The 18,100-nt window shown below is 31.5% G+C and overlaps 1 protein-coding gene across 1 annotated transcript; it reads right to left on the bottom strand.

Annotated features, from left to right (window-relative positions):
• Positions 1-1,064: 1,064 nt before the first annotated feature.
• On the bottom strand, positions 1,065-17,648 carry LOC148307585 (sodium channel protein Nach-like). The gene is made up of 9 exons (XM_088263202.1): positions 17,503-17,648; positions 15,598-15,800; positions 14,915-15,063; positions 13,435-13,565; positions 12,213-12,297; positions 11,019-11,111; positions 9,743-9,850; positions 8,484-8,574; positions 1,065-1,165 (listed from the first exon to the last, which is right to left on the bottom strand). Exons 1-9 carry the CDS (start codon positions 17,646-17,648, stop codon positions 1,065-1,067), a joined length of 1,107 nt encoding a protein of 368 aa, XP_088119328.1.
• Positions 17,649-18,100: the final 452 nt, after the last annotated feature.

Below are 18,100 nucleotides of genomic sequence, written 5' to 3'. Positions count from 1 at the left end.
AACTAGAAATTATTGATCAAACAAATTTGTTTACGTACCTAACATAGATTCTAGATAATTCAATAATCCTACACTAATCTTCTTCTTCTAACCCTTAGCCGCACCCAGTGGTGCATAGGGCACTGCATCGTATTGACATAGTGTTATCTTGATAATTACTTACATGAAGACAAGGTAATTACTCCTGCGCTTCAGGGACCAGTCCACGATAATATGAAATAAATATTAGAGCGTAAAATCACTAATTTTTATTTTCACCCCCCCTGGGAATTGAACCGAACGGTTGTCGGGTTGTGGTCCAGTGGTTAGTGTCGCGGACTCTTGAGTCAAAGTTTCTCGGTTCGAACCCACTCTACCACAATTTAATACCTATTTCTAATAATGAGCCATATAGTCTCACAGAAATAGTATGAAATTGAAGTATTTTTGTAAATAATAAAAACAGAAATATTTCAATTAAAAAAAAAACTTGGGAACTCCAGCACGGTAGCTAAACATGCTAACCATTGCACCACGGAAATGGAAAAACTACACTCATTATAAGATTTAAGTTTTGTACTGATATTTCTTGTGGGAATGGCATTTATATATCGCTCACTCCTTTCAAGAACGTCATAAATCAAAAAACTTGATTTTTCAGGAGAACGTTTTTAAAGTTTAAAAATATAATACAATGTATTAAAAATAAATATCAAGCCACTTATTGAACTTTTTACTGTGCAACAGATCTTTTAGGTAAAACCTGAAGGTTTTTTCTCTATTTGAAAAATACTTAGTATATTTAAAAAAATAAACAAACAATACCTTTTCTTCAAAATGCAAAACCAATACTTTCTGCCCTGTAGCAGGTAAATATTAAGTTAAAAATATGGCTCTTTTGCTGGGATATAGTACTATATTTTCTGGGCATTCAGAATACATGCACAGCTGAAAATTGACGATTTTTTATTTATGACGTTCTTGAAAGGAGTGAGCGATGTGATTATAAAATAACAACTTTATAGTTTTTTCCAGGTTTATTTTATTTGACTAGTATTATTTTATTTTTCCACATTTATTTATGGTTATCTGTAAGCTCCAGCCCTCACGAACAAGAAGTAGAATGCTTCCACTAAACTGAGAAGGGAGGCTCCAAAAAATAGTCCAACTAGCCCCCCGATGGAAACTGAAAATAATCAATAAAAATTAATAGTAAATAATAAAAGAACAGTATTAGTATCAGTAATAATAATAAATAAACAAGTACAAGCTATGTAAAAAAACATATTTATTCAAATAAAATTAAGCACAGAGATATTGGCACCCTCTCCTACCAGTTATTGGCATTACTGATGAGATATTTGTTTAATTTTTAGTTTTAGAATTTTATTTACTTACATAAATAATAAAAAAATAATAAAAAAATAATAAAATAAAATAACATTTTAACGCAGAATTATAAATAAAAAATTAATATATTTTTTTTAATAGAAGGGAGAAATACTAGATCTATATTATATTTAAAATATAAATTAATTGATATTACATAATTTTAAAAATGTAAATTGTAATAAAAAGAATGCATTTTTTTTGCATTCTCTTTATAAAATTATAGGAATACAACTGATGAAATAAAACATACTATAAAAAAGATTCATGTTCTCAATTTTTGTATTTACATTTTTTTTATTTTTTTATTCATTTAATATATTTACATTTTTATTTATAACATAATAACATTTGAATCATTTATACATATGGAGAAATTTTATATTTCGATTCGCTGTGCCTCTCCATAAAAGAGTCTGTGCTCTTGTGCTTGGAAAGGGACTTACACTCGTGGTTTAATGTTATATAATAAAAGATATAATAGTTTTTTTTATATATTTTTATAAAGATTTAAATGTATGGAGCTTGAATTTTTTTTTAAGGATTTTTATATCATCTATTTTTTTTATTTCTTTAGGGAGTTTATTGAAATGTTTGATTGCCAAATATTTGAAGTTTTGGGAAGATATCTTTACAGTACATCTTTAAAATAATATAAAATATGTTTATTTTTTATTACTGGGTCAAGAATCAACTCTATAAAATAAAACTAACTAACTAACCATCACGCCGCTCCACCGAAGGGGTAGGCAGAGGAATAGAACGCCACACCACTCTGCCTTTGCAAACATTCTTCGCCTCTTCCATGTTCATGCATCTCCTCATACATACCCGCCGATTATTACGACTCCTAACCTGACCGCTTTCAAGTATTTGGCATACCTTTTCGTGCCATGTTTTTTTCGGCTCCTTTTTCCAATTACATTCACCTCACGCCTCATAAATTTGTTTTACCGTTCTTTTCTCACTCCTCCGTTCCACATGTCCAAACCATCTCACACACCTTTCATAATTTGTCGATAATGCTTGTCTCAGCTTTGCATTCCTTCCTTATTTTTCTATTCGAACATCTATCATACATCGTTTTGTCGCACGTTCTTCTGAGAGATCGCATAAAATAAGTGCAGTGAATATTGTTTTTCTAATATCCTACCAACGAGATCCAATTTACTCCTCACCACATTGCGTCTATATTGTATGTTCGGTACACTGATCATCCTGATGTTTACTTCTCTGGAATAATCGGGATCTTCATCCTCTAATTCCGCGTTTCTGTAACCAGGCAACAGTATTACTATCTTATGTATTAATTTTAAATCAAACACAGATTTTTTGAGTCTACTAAGTTGTATTTTATTAACAAAAAACACATAAAAAATTATATTGTGACAATTGTTTCGCCTTGTTAGGGCATTATCTTAAAAATAATATTACCAACAATTATATTAAAATCTTTAAAATATGGCCATGTCAATAAATTCTTCCTTTCCCAGAAAACAAATATAAGGGTACATACCTACATCCCCCATTAGCGACTGTTGTCTCCCATAAATTATTGCTGCACATGTTAAAACTGTCACTTAGAATTGTATAGCTACATAAGGACCGTAGTCCATTTGATCTTCACATTCGTTTGATAATGCCCTAACAAGGCGAAACAATTGTCACAATATAATTTTTATGTGTTTTTTGTTAATAAAATACAACTTACTAGACTCAAAAAATCTGTGTTTGATTTAAAATTAATACATAAATTAAAATGGAGTTCTACAAATTAAACGCCAAGTCAATAAATAAGTATTACTATCCTCAATATAATTCATATTTTAAAGCCTTGGTCGTCAAACTGCGGCCCGCGGGCCGCATGCGACCCGCGATATAGCAAACAATTTTAGTAGATTAAATATAATATTATAAACTACGTATAAAAATTACATAAAAAGTATGTTTGTAGTTCTAATAAAAATCTTGAATAATTAACTATTTTTTTCTTTCTTTTTTTATCTTTGTCCGCCTCCGTAGTGTAATGGTCAGCACGCTCGGCTACCGTTCTGGAGGTCCCGGGTTCGATTCCCAAGGGGGGTAAAATAAATATAAGTGATTTTTTTCACTGTCATATTTATTCAATATTACCCTGGACTGGTACCTGAAGCGGAGGGCTGATCACCTTTCCTTCATGTGTGAACCATCAAGATAACACTGCGTTTATATGACGCAGTGCCCTATGCACCATTGGGGTGCGGATAAGGGTTTTTTTATTTTATTTTTTTATCAGGGATGATACAGATATCTTTATCCATATCCAAACTTTCGGATATCCGAAATAATAAAAAATATCCCTATCCGAATTCTATATAAAAAATTATTCGGATAATTGCGGATGTTAACTCTTAATTAAATTTTCAATTGACATGACCCGATATTAATATTTGTTTTGAGTTAAGACAGAGATTATCTTTGTCTGTTTTAGTTCTGCGACTAGCTTTATTTTTACAATATTTTGAGTAATTAAAATCTCGATAGAGACAAAGAATATTTTAAATTTATTTCAGGGAATAGCATCAAGTGGCCACTTAAACCAGCCAATGACAGGTCATAAGTCCTGTAAATGCCTAGATAGGGGTAGGGGTTGGCTAGGAGTATGTATAGGAGCTTCGAGCTGGAAGCTAGCATGTAACAGTCGGCTATCGTACATAATACCCAATTCATAAGTGTGCGGCCCGCAGTGATACCTCACATTGTTCCATGTGGCCCTTTACCAGAAAAGTGTGACGACCGCTGATTTAAAGCATTCACTTTGTGGTTAGTCAGTTTTACTTATTTATATTTTTACAATGTTAGTTATATAATGCTGTTATAATTCATGACTCCGTCGAGGGTCTTCAATCCATCGTCGACAGGGTAAATAGGTACTCTACGCATATGGGGCTTACAATAAATGTTGCAAAAACCCATGTGTTGTGCAACAGATCATGTCTAGATGCCCAACAACCCTTGATGTTGAGTAACCAGCGCATCGAAAGGGTCGAGAGTTTCAAGTACTTGGGAGTGGACGCGACTGAAAATGGCAGCTTTCAAAAAGAACCGGGAGTGCGATTAGGACTCGCAGAGTCCGCATTTAACAGTATGAAGGCTGTCTGGAGATCGGATTTATACTCGGTGAAGACCAAATGCCGCCTATACAATGCCTGCATTGCTCCTGTTCTCTTATACGGCTGTGAAACATGGCACCTTACAAGGGCCCAGAGCAGCCGTGTACTAAGCTTTGAGAATAGGTGTTTGCGGAGAATCTTAGGCGTGCGGTGGTTTGACTTTGTGAGGAATGAAGAGATAAGGGGTAGGACGCAGCAAATCTTGGTCACAACTGTCGTCAAGAAAAGGCGATTCAGTTGGCTTGGTCATGTACTTTGCATGCCTCCTGAGAGCCGCCATCAAGCTTGCCTCTTTTACAAGGCATCAGGTTCGCGCCGCCCAGGATGACTACTGCTGACAATTTGTCGGCAGTTCTCGTCAGAACTTCGGGACGCGGATCTGACTTGGGAGGATGCAAGGGAGCTGGCAGCTGACAGAAAAGCCTGGAGACAGTTTGTGGATTCCATATGCTCCACCTAGGGAGCGGATATGGTTTAATATAATAATAATAATATAAGTATAGAACCACTCACCGAGATTTTTATGTCTACCGGTTTCGAGACAAACCCGTCTCTTCGTCAGGACAATCACTACCAGCATGCAATTGTATTGTATTGTTTGCATGCTGTGGTAGTGATTGTCACCCATATGACATCCCTAGTTTTCTAGTCAGAATATAGTAATCATCTGTAGTTTGAGGCGGGATAATCGATATCCCGCAACATAATTTTCTTAAAACCCAGTCAACATAATTGAATTTTAAGCTTAAAACACCGTTTTTGTATTGAAAATAAAAGTTTTTAAAAATAAAATATATGTTTTTTAAAAAGAGTAATTGAAAGAAAGGAGATAAAAAAAAAATATTAAAAATATTTATTTATTATTAATATGTATTAAATATTCTTAAAAAAAAAAAATTGTGCGCGGAATACACGCAGCCGGTCGCGTACTAAAAATTGTATATTTGAGATTTATGCAATTACTTACTCGTATTCGCTAAAAAATACTTTTGTCAATTCAATTTCTTCACAAGATGGAAGACAGTGTCTACAATATTTACTAAGTTCTTCAGGAGTCATCGTATTTTTCGTAGCAGCTGAAAATATACATATTTTTAGATTATTGAAGAAAATTTAAATGAAAATTAAAGATATAATAAAAATGTAACTTTGTTTTAAAATTACTATAAATATTTTATTATAACTTAATTATAATGTCTACCGGTTTCGAAGCTAACCGCTTCTTTATCAATACTGATTAATACTAAAACACAATCTACTAAGCAAAATTCAAAATATTTTGACGGAGCAAAGGAGCTTGGGTAGATCTCAAGTGGCTTTATTGATTTTTGTTGATTGGCAGTCACAGACAAAAGGGATCAGGGATGATGAGTGATTGGAAACATATTTAATAACGGACTTTTAGCAAAATCATTTCCTTGTGTATTTATTAGTAGTAAATTATTATAAATTACCTTTTTAATTTCTAATATTTATAAGTAATCTAATTAAGGTCCACTATTGCATATCGCTCACTCCTTTCAAGAACGTCATAAATCAAAAATCGTCAATTTTCAGTTGTACATATTTTCGGAATGCTCAGAAAATGTACTATATCCCAGCAAAAGTGGCATATATTTAACTTAACATTTACCCGCTACAGGGCAGAAAATGTTGTTTTTGCATTTTGAAGAAAATGTATTATTTAATCATTTTTTAATTATACTAAATATTTTTCAAATGGAGAAAAAAAATCAGGGTTTACCTAAAAAGATCTGTTGCACAGTAAAGCGTTCAATAAGTGGCTTGATATTTATTTTTAATACATTTCAATATATTTTTAAACTTTAAAAACGATCTCCTGAAAAATCAAGTTTTTTTTATAAATGACGTTGTTGAAAGGAGTGAGAGACATGTCAAATAAATGAGAAAGTAAAATTCAAATTAAATATCTGTTGCACAGTAAGATGTTCATAAGTGGTTTGATATTTATTTTTAATACATTGTGTTATATTTTTAAACTTTAAAAACGTTCTCCTGAAAAATCAAGTTTTATGATTTATGACGTTCTTGAAAGGAGTGAGCGATATGTGTAATATATTTAGACCTTTATTTTTATCAAAATGAATGATTATTTTCTATTAGGTGATTGGCAAATTCAGAATAATTATTATTATTTAAGCGTCTTGTATGCTCTTTACAAAGCGGAATTCAAAAACGAAAGCAAAAAAAAATGTAGCACTTCAGATTTTTTAGTTATAGATATTGACTAAAGTTTATAGTATTATTTATTTATAAATATATATATACATATAATGCTATCGTATTTAAAATTAATAAGTTAATATATTTCCACTGTTACCCCATAATTATAAATACTTTTTTTGAATCCCTTAGACCTTAGACTAAAACATGTCTAGATACCAACCACTATTTCAGTTTCAACGTATGGGGTCCATACAAACAAAAATATGACTGTTACATCAAAACTTGACGTGATACAAGCTTGTCACCATATAGACTTTGAATAAGAACGATTAACGTAGTCCAAATCAGTCATCAAAACTTCAGTTTCAAAATCATTGTTGGCTAATGGAATTACTGGCCTAATGAGGAACAGGGGGAAGGTTTATTTATATAAATCGATTATTTCTGAGAATTCTTCCATGTCTTATGCAATAAACGAAGACAAACTTACCGTGAGCAGCTGAACAGCCTGACCCAGAATAGTTACAGAACACGTCTTTATCTAAAATACATAATGAAATCTATTATGCTACTGGTAACAATTTTATAATTTCTTGATAGCAGTACAAATTACCGATTTTCATTACAGTAGAATCCCAGATACCCGAACTCAGGAAATTCGAAATGCCAGAAAGAATGAAAAACGCATTTATTATTACATGAAATTGTTTTATGTGATATCACTTTATTTTCTTTAATTTATATTTGAAGCACTAACTTTGTGCAAAGCACTAAATTGTAAGTGTGTTTTAAAATCACTATAAAATATAAAATTTTATAGTGATTTTAAAACAAAGTTACATTTTAAGTATAACCTTATTTTGTTTTAAAATTATTTCAACGTAGCCTACACAACGTAACTTCTGTATTATAAAGTACTATGTATGTACTGTATTACAAATTTCTCGGTTAATCCGAACTTATCCAAATCCGAACAGGCCACAGCCCCAATAAGTTCGGTTTTTCGAGGTTCCACTGCAATTGATTCGGCAGTCACTTTGTGGTAATACATATCTTTCTATTTTTAATTTAATTTTTACTTGGTAAATGTGTTCCGAAGCATTTAACATCATAATCAAACATGCTGAATGCTACGAAACACGCTTCGCAATATAGATAGTAAGAAGCAGCCGTGTTTACCAAGTAAAACTCAAATTAAAAAAAAATATTGTACATGTCAAATAAATGTGAAAGTAAAACTCAAATTAAAAAATAAATTATACTTGTCAAATAAGTAAATCTCAAATAAATAAAAAATAATTATACATCGCTCACTCCTTTCAACAACATCATAAATCAAAAATCGTCAATTTTCAGTTGTGCATGTTTTCGGTATGCCCAGAAAATGTACTACATATACCCCAGCAAAAGCGGCATATTTTTAACTTAATATTTACCCGCAACAGGGCAGAAAGTGTTGTTTTTGCATTTTGAAGAAAATGTATTATTTAATCATTTTTTAATTATACTAAATATTTTTCAAATGGAGAAAAAAAATCAGGGTTTACCTAAAAAGATCTGTTGCACAGTAAAGCGTTCAATAAGTGGCTTGATATTTATTTTTAATACATTTCAATATATTTTTAAACTTTAAAAACGATCTCCTGAAAAATCAAGTTTTTTTTATAAATGACGTTGTTGAAAGGAGTGAGAGACATGTCAAATAAATGAGAAAGTAAAATTCAAATTAAATATAAATAAATTGTACATGTCAAATAAATGTGATAAAGTTCTTACAGGCTAAATCTCTGAGGTGATTGATACATCGGCACTTCTGAAAAACTATTTCAGTTTCGCAATTCAGGATACAAGCGGAATATCCATAAATCTAGAACAAAATAAATCCGCCATAAAACAAAATTAAATATGAAATCGATATTGAACCATAACATTTATTTTTTCGTTCTTGCAAGTTACTGAAATGGTTTGTTAACATTTTCTTGCTATTTTATATATACTTTATCTGAATCTATGTTCTCTTATAAGGCTGTGAAACATGGAACCTTACATGGGCCCAGAGCAGCCGTGTCCTGAGCTTTGAGAATATAATTCAATATGAAATCGATATTGAACTATGTCATTTATTTTTTCGTTCTTGCAAGTCACAGAAATCGTTTGATAACATTTTCTTGCTATTTAATATATACTTTATGTAGATCAACGTTCTCTTATAAGGCTGTAAAACGTGGCACCTTACAAGGGCCCAGGGCAGCCGTGTATTGTGTAACTGAGCTTTGAGCATAGCCTGATTAAGGCTCGAAACTGGATGCTTTGTAAAAGAGACAAGCTTGATGGCGACTCTCGGGAGGCATGCGGAGTACACGGCCTAGCCAACTGAATCGCCTTTTATTGGCGACAGTTGTGACCAAGATATGCTGCGTGCTACGCCTTATCTCTTCATTCCTCGCAAAGTCAAACTACCGCACGCCTAAAATTCTCCGCATAGTTAGTTGTCTAGGCCATGTACTCCGCATGCCTCCCGAGAGCCGCCATCAAGCTTGCCCCTTTTACAAGGCATCAGGTCCGCGCCACCCAGGACGACCACTGCTGACAATTCTTCGGCAGTTTTCGTCTGAACTTCGGGACCCGGACCTGACTTGGGAGGATGCGAGGGAGCTGGCGGCTGAAAAGCCTGGAGACAGTTTGTGGACTCCACATGCTCCACATAGGGAGCGGATATGGTTTCATTAATTAATTATCTAATTTAATGTAGATAGGTAGGTACTACTTAGGTAGGTGTCCGCTTCCGTAGTGTAATGGTCAGCACGCTCGGCTACCGTTCTGGAGGTGCCGGGTTCGATTCCCAGGGGGGGAGGGTCAAATAAATTTAAATGATTTTTCACTGTAATATTTGTTCAATATTACCTGAAGCGGAGGGCTGATCACCTTCCCTTCATGTGTTAACGATCAAGATAACACTGCGTTTATATGATGCAGTTCCCTGTGCACCATTGGGGTGCGGATAAGGGTATGAATTTGAATAGGTAGGTACTTACCTGAAAAGATTTTCCAAATCTGCTAGGAACAATTTCATTAGGAAATCGACATTTTCGTATATCCAAATCCAGTTCAACCACTTCTGGGTCGTTTCCGATTTCAACAATCTGAAAGAAATTCACGAATAATCGCGAATGACGACTACTCGAATATACGAATATCTGACCGTTGATATATCCATATGCCTTAATTTAAAAAAAAACATAATTTAAAATAAAAAAATCCTTGTGTGAGATTAAAGAAGTGAAAAAAAATCTCGAATAATGGCGAATCTAACTATGAACCATGTTTTTAATAACTTCCTTTTAAAAAAAAAATCGTAAATAGAAACTAGAAATTCTCTGTTTTCTCAGATCAACAATTTTGGTATTTTAAAACAAAATGACCAATTAGCCAGGAATTATGTTACTAAAAATAAAATAAAACAGGTATGTGTTTTTCCAGAATAATCTTGAATTTACTAACACGACACTGTGGTCAAAACATTTGGAGAAGGAAATAACATTGTGTCTATTTGCTTTCATTTTATAATTATTATTTCATATTATTTCAGTCTTACCACTTTTATATTATCATTAAAAATATATAAAGCTGTATTTTAAAAAGAATAAACATACCCTGCCTACCTCAGAACAGGTATCTCCAAATACCTAGTGAGGATAGACAGTGTCCAATAAATAAAAAAAACAATAAATAAATATATATATATATATATATATATATATATATATATATATATATATATATATATATATATATATATATATATATATATATATATATATATATATTTATATATATATATATATATAAATATATTTATAAATATGCATAACTTAAGTACAAAATTATATTAAATAATAAACGCTGTTCTGCAGCACTGAACCTGAACCTGTTGTGGTCCCATAAAAATAAAAATAAAACAGTAAATATATATATATATATATATATATATATATATATATATATATATATATATATATATATATATATATATATATATATATATATATATATATATATATATATATATATATATATATATATATATATAAATATGTATAACTTGAGTACAAAATTATATTAAATAATAAACGCTGTTCTGCAGCACTGAATCTGAACCTGTTGTGGTCCCGTGGTTAGTGTCGCGGACTCTTGAGTCAGAGTTTCTCCCTTCGAACCCACTCTACCACAATTTGATACCTATTTATAATATATGTATATGTATATACTATATAACATACAGATTTATAAAAAGTTAAGATTTTCTCTTACTCGAAATACAAAATTGATGTTGTCCTCCGCTTCAAATCGCATATCGGAATCCGTTTTAAACCACGGAATGTCATCACCTCCGTGAACAAAAACCTAAATAAGACAAGTTTTCATTTATCAGAGAGTATTTTTAATAAAATTATCAAATTACACGACAAGGAAGCCAAAAAAGTAATAATAATTACGTGCTTTTAGTAATTAATTATATATAATTCATATTTGAAGCACTAAGTTTGTGATTTTCCATTTTATAATTAAAATGTAACTTTGTTTTAAAATCACTATAAATATTTTATTATAACTTAATTAAAATGTCTACCGGTTTCGAAGGTAACCGCTTCTTTATCAAGACTGATTAATACTATAAATCAGACTGATTAATCAGTACATATAGTGATTTTAATTAATTAATTATTTACTTTGTCCGCCTCTATAGTGTAATGGTCAGCACGCTCGGCTACCGTTCTGGAGGTCCCGGGTTCGATTCCCAAGAGGGCTAAAATAAATATTAGTGATTTTTCACTGTAATATTTATTCAAAATTACCATGGACTGGTACCTGAAGCGGAGGGATGATCACCTTTCCTTCATGTATAAACGATCAAGATAACACCACCATTTGGGTGCGGAAAAGGGTTTTATATTTTTAAATAAAATAATATTTTTTTTATAAAAAATAATAATAATAATATAATTTTGAAATTAGATTATATATATATATATATATATATTTATATATATATATATAAATATATATATATATATATATATATATATATATATATATATATATATATATATATATATAATCTAATTTCGAAACATTGTTCTTGAATCACCAGAACTTTACTAGAGACATCTATTGGTGAGATGAAAAGAAGCTTTTTATTGAGCAGAAGTCCGAATTCTGGATTATAATCACGTACATGAGAAACGCCAGAAAATGTAATTTTCATTTTTATTATTTTAGCTTATAATTTGACCAGTTAATTTATGTACAACATTTTCAGTGTGTGTTTTTTGTCAAAAAATTATATGAAAAATAACTCCTATGATTAGAGATAATCCAGATTTGTGAAGTATTTGGACACGCTCAAAATTCTGTAACTAGTAGTTCAGTGCTGTCAATAACTAGGGAATGTCGAAAATACCACTATCTACCCTACCCACTTATTATGTAAATCAGTATACTTACATTTAGATCTCTATATTTTAAGAATGACAGATATCCTGGGCCGGTTGATATGTTAGATTTAAAGATAGGAACACTGCCGGATAACCTAGAATCGTAACCATAACTAAGAAAAACCATGTAAACCTTATATAATACTTGAAAGAAAAGTAATATTTCTCTATGAAAAATATTTTTTTACTTTTATTTCATCATTGACATAATTACAAATTACAATAATGTGCCCTCACTGAGTTTTCCCGTGCCGAGGACACATTTTACAGTACTTTATTTATAAAATTATATATATTAATGAAAATTGTTGATCACAACATGTCGCTCACTCCTTTTAACAACGTCATATATAAAAAAACTTGATTTTTCAGGAGATCGTTTTTAAAGTTTAGAAATACAATAAAATGTATTGAAAATAAATATCAAGCCACTTATTGAACTTTTTACTGTGAAACAGATCTTTTTAGGTAAAACCTGAATGTTTTTCCTCCTTCTTTTTGAAAAATATTTAGTATATTTAAAAAAATAATAAAACAATACCTTTTCTTCAAAATGCAAAAACAAAATTTTCTGCCCTGTAGCGGGTAAATATTAAGTTAAAAATATGCCACTTTTGCTGCGATATAGTACATTTTCTGGGCATTACGAAAACATGCACAACTGAAAATTGTCGATTTTTTTTTTTTTTATGACGTTGTTGAAAGGAGTGATTGATGTATTCAAATACGACATGGCGATCTATTTCAGATCTACCCAATTCCATTACGCATTTATGTGAATAGCTCTATTATAATTACTTTTTTTACTGACTTTATGAATAATTGAAGCTAGTTGTACAACTTTCATGCATAATAATAAAGTTCTTTTGACCAATAGAGGTATTTATTAGGTTTTGTTTGAAGACAAATTGATAAAATCTTTAGTTGTTGGGTAATAGATCCAAAATAAAACACGGTTTGTTGGATTTAATTCTACATTTATTTATGTACTTATATGTTAATACATGATGCGTTTCGTCTTCTTAGGACATTATCAAACACGATTGAGTGTTTGATAATGTCCTAAGAAGACGAAACGCGTCACGTATTAACAGATACATAAATAAATGTAGAATTATATCCAATAAACCTAGTTTAATTTTGGATATATTACCCAACAACTCAACATGGAATTCTACCAACTGTCTGCAGTTACAATAAATAATATAATCTTTAGTTTTTAATTTTTTTACCGGCTTTGAAGAGTATTGAAGGAATAACACGTCCCAAACTCGGAATCCAAAGGAAGAAAGTGCTTGCAGCAGTCGATCGGATTACCCATCCACTGACAGCTGTGGATCAAAGATGTGCATGGATTCCTGACCTTAAAAAACGTAGTCTTTTTAATCAACCACTAAACATACTTATATAGGGTTTTCCAATAGCAATATCAATTTCCTGACATATATATAATAGAACCCATTCGGGGTCCAAGATAAATGATCTGAAAAAGTACTTTATGGAAAAATATATATGAAGTGTTCAGTCATATCTTCTTATTTTGTTTTTACCTTATGTTTTTTATATTTTCTCATTTGTTTTATTTTCTCATTTGTTTCTTTTCAATATGCTTTTTACCATATGTTTTTCTAATTAATTTCTTTTAAATATGCTTCTTATGTCTATCTATTATACCTGTTTATTGTTTTTATATTTTGCAATGTATTAGTTTTCATTATTTAAAAAAAATGTTGCTTTATTATTTGTGTTCCAGTCTTGTTAACCTTAATCCCATATCCCATAATGAGAAATAGAAATTACTCATCGGGAATATTATATGTATATATGACTTATGTATGTAATATGTTTTGAAAAATACATAAATAAATATGTGGAGGTCCTCCGCAAAACGTTACATTTCCATTATAAATGATTTTAAGTAATCAGGAATTCTAGCTTGTAAAAGTCTTACGTTTTGATGCTAAAATTATTTCATATTGGTTTAACACAGGATTGGTCACGTTTTGTCGCAACTTTAATTAAGATTTCGATAGAATTCAGTAAACAGAACAGATTTTTTGCATTTAAAGGATTTTTGTGCAATATTGGAAATGTCACTTTTAGGTGAGGACCTCCACATATAACATAATAGATACAATTTGAAATGGTGATAAAAATAAACCTGTTATGGCATTTTCAAACAGATGAAAAAGTAATTTTTGAAAATGCCATAACTATGTAAAACAACTGTCACAATATTAATTATTGTGAGTTTTTTAATAAAATATAACTTAGTAGAATCAAAAAATCTGTGTTTGATTTAAAAATGAATACAAAAATTAAATTTATTTATAATTTGTATCACTCTTAATAGAAAACCCTATATTGTTTCGTCCGCCTCCGTAGTGTAATGGTCAGCATGCTCGCCTACCGTTCTGGAGGTCCCGGGTTCGATTCCCAGGGGGGTTTAATAAATATAAGTGATTTTTTCACTCTAATATTTATTCAATATTACACTGGACTGGTACCTGAAGTGGAGGGCTGATCACCTTTCCTTCATGTGTAATCGATCGAGATAACACTGCGTTCATACAAAGCAGTGCCTTATGCACCATTGGAGTACGGTAAGGGATTTATTATTATTATTATAATTTATAAGACGCAACTGAATTTTGGAGGCAAGTTTTTAAAGAAAAATGTGCTTTTTACAGTCTGTAAAATTCGGTAACTGACCTGGTCGGCCATGATCCTGAAGTCTACAGAACAGTTGAGATTTTCGTTACAAGGTTCCATGCAGAGGTCGCAAGGCGTCACGCCGAAACACATGTCCGCAAACATTTTCTTGTAGTCGTAGTGATATTTAAGTTCACCCATGAACTCGGCTAGAACAAACACACTCAATTTTTGGTGAAAATTCTCTTTTTAAAGTTTAAAAAACATACTAAAAAAATAATACTAAAAAAATAGTATATCGTAGTCGTACAAGAGAGAGTGACTAACTAACAAAACGTAAAATGTTCAGGAGGGCCATTTACGTCACTTTTGCTTGGCAAGAAAATAAACATCTACGCATTTAGTCATTTTTAACAAGTCAATATATTATACTTTCAAGTTTAAAATCCTTTGGGATTTTTTTCAGGGCAATATTAAGTTAGTAAGATATCAAATAGTCAATGATCACGTTTTTGTAAGAAATGCACTTGGTCACTTTTTCCTGTAAGACTACGATATATACATACATATAAATGCACTATTTGTATTAAATTTTCTTTTCAACCTGTCACTCCACCAATCGCTTATTTATATTCACCAATAATAAATAAATAATGATAATATGATTGAGTTCACAAACGTCTACACAATTCACGCACTATTCGGGCGCAGATACCTAGAGAAGTGTTCGCGCAGCAACTTACGATATATAGCTTCCAATTTCTTAAGGGTGGCCTTGTAGCGATACTTCTCGCACACGGTGACGGCGGGGAAGGCGGTCTGCCATGGCAAGCGGCTGATGTCTGGCGTGAAGCTGAGAGGGGCTTCCCTGGCACTGCGAACTGCGCTGCCCAGCAGAGTAAACAGTGCCCAGGCGCTTGCTGCTATGGCTATGAGCCAAAAGACTCTACAAACAACATTGTGAATAAAATAACTGGTCGAATTATAAGCTGCATAAAAATATTTTTTATTAGCGGATACATAACATCCATTTAATGGTTAGCACGCTCGGCTACCGTTCTGGAGGTCCCGGGTTCGATTCCCAGGGGGGGGTCAAATAAATATAAGTGATTTTTTTCACTGTAATATTTATTCCATATCACCATATTTCCTGGACTGGTACCTGAAGCGGGGGGCTGATCACCTTTCCTTCATGTGTAAACGATCAAGATAACACTGCGTTTATATGAAGCAGTGCCCTATGCACCATTGGGGTACGTATAAGGGTTTTATTAATATTATTATTAGATACATAAAGGGATACGCCCCATAACACACCCGATGACGGAAAATTTTATGACGTATAGTGGTGTCCGTTTTTCGTTTTATTCAAATATCTGAAGTTTAAACCTTAATATCTTCCTTAGTTCTGAACAGATTTCAATAAGAATGTTACAGATAATCTTGTGATTTTTTTAGTTAATTTATTAGCCAATAGTAACACATCGCTCACTCCTTTCAAGAACGTCAAATATCAAAAATCGTAAATTTTCATTTGTGCATGTTTTCGGATTGCCCGGAAAATGTACTAAACCACAGCAAAAGAGGCATATTTTTAACTTAATATTTACCCGCAACAGGGCAGAAAGTGTAGTTTTTGCATTTTGAATAAAAGGTGTTGATTAGTTATTTTTTTAAATGTACTAAATATTTTTCAAATGGAGAAAAAACCTTAGGTTTTACCTAAAAAGATCTGTTGCACAGTAAAAAGTTCAATGAGTGGCTTGATATTTATTTTTAATACATTGTATTATATTTTTAAACTTTAAAAACGTTCTCCTGAAAAATCAAGTTTTTTGATTTATGACGTTCTTGAAAGGAGTGAGCGACATCATAAAATTGATCGATTGTCATTGGATTTGAGTATTTTACACATCGCCGTTAAGGTGATAATTCATAAAAATGGCCCTTAAAGACGGGATAATTGACAGCCCGCAACCCAAGTAACATAAGTATGTAAATAATTAATCGTAATTGAATTTTTAAACTTATTTTACCTTTTCTTGAATGTTTTCCGCAGATACTTTGTGGCACATTTTATAAACTTTATAAAATTAAATAACTTAGTTTTAACCACTTTTTATTCATGCAATTTAACCTACGGAGTGTAGTTTTTGGTGAGAGTATTTTTATTTTTTATTTTTATTCATTCAATATATTAGCATTTTTATTTATAACATAATACATTTGAATAATTTATACATATGGAGAACTTTTATATTTCGATTCGCTGTGCCTCTCCATAAAAGAGACTGTGCTCTTGTGCTTGGAGAGGGACTTACACTCTTGGTTTAATGTTATATGATAAAAGATGTAATAGTCTTTTTTTGAATATTATATCAAGATTTAAATGTATAGAGCTTTAATTTTTTCATAAGTATTTTTATATCATCATAATGTTTTTAATGTTTTTTTATTAAAATAAACCCTGATGATGACAAGGTTCTTGTTGAAACCGGAAGGTTAAATTGTATTAATAAAAAAGTGGTTTAAACTAAGTTATTTAATTTTATAAAGTTTATTTTAACTTATTTAACTTATTTTTTCGATACAAAAACTTTAGTAGTATTTATCCTATATTCTCTTACTGCGTTTTCCATATATCTTACCTGCAAAACCAGCTTCTGCGTTCTTCGCTGACAAACCTCAGACCGTGAAGACTGCTGTTGTCACCAAAATACAACAACCTCCTAGATGACTTCCACAACGCGTTGGATACTGTCTTCTTAATCCTCTCAATCTTCTTGTCTAACATACTTCTCAGAGCATTTCTACAACCCTAACATTTAAACCAATCATTTTAGCTGTTTGGAAATAACTCTCCGACGAGGAAACTGCCATCGAGCGGTGATTTAACGATACATACTGATTTAGTGATGTAACTACACTATTCTCATCCAATTGCATGACCGATGCAATATGGCACCCAATTCAGCGATAGTCAAACTGTAAAGTAAAATATAACTAAAAAAAACGTCGATTATTTCTTAAAATCTATTGACACACGCGTTTCGATGCGTTCCGCATCATTTTCAAATACCGTATGTGAAGCTAAGTCTTAATTTTAGAGATGTGTATTTTTTTAGAGGTAACATGAACAAAAGATGGAAGGGTTTAGTCATTGTCATTTTTTATTTTTTTTATTTGTTCGGGAATTGTGCAGCTTTACATTAAAATAAAATAAAATAAATAATAGTTACATTAACA

Source organism: Brachycentrus maculatus, unplaced genomic scaffold (assembly GCF_059751285.1).
Source record: "Brachycentrus maculatus isolate JH-2025_06_01 unplaced genomic scaffold, ASM5975128v1 h1tg000196l, whole genome shotgun sequence".
Classification (NCBI taxonomy): Eukaryota; Metazoa; Arthropoda; class Insecta; order Trichoptera; family Brachycentridae; genus Brachycentrus; species Brachycentrus maculatus.
Note: the sequence above shows the minus strand (reverse complement) of the source record. Positions and strands in the feature narration are given on the sequence as shown.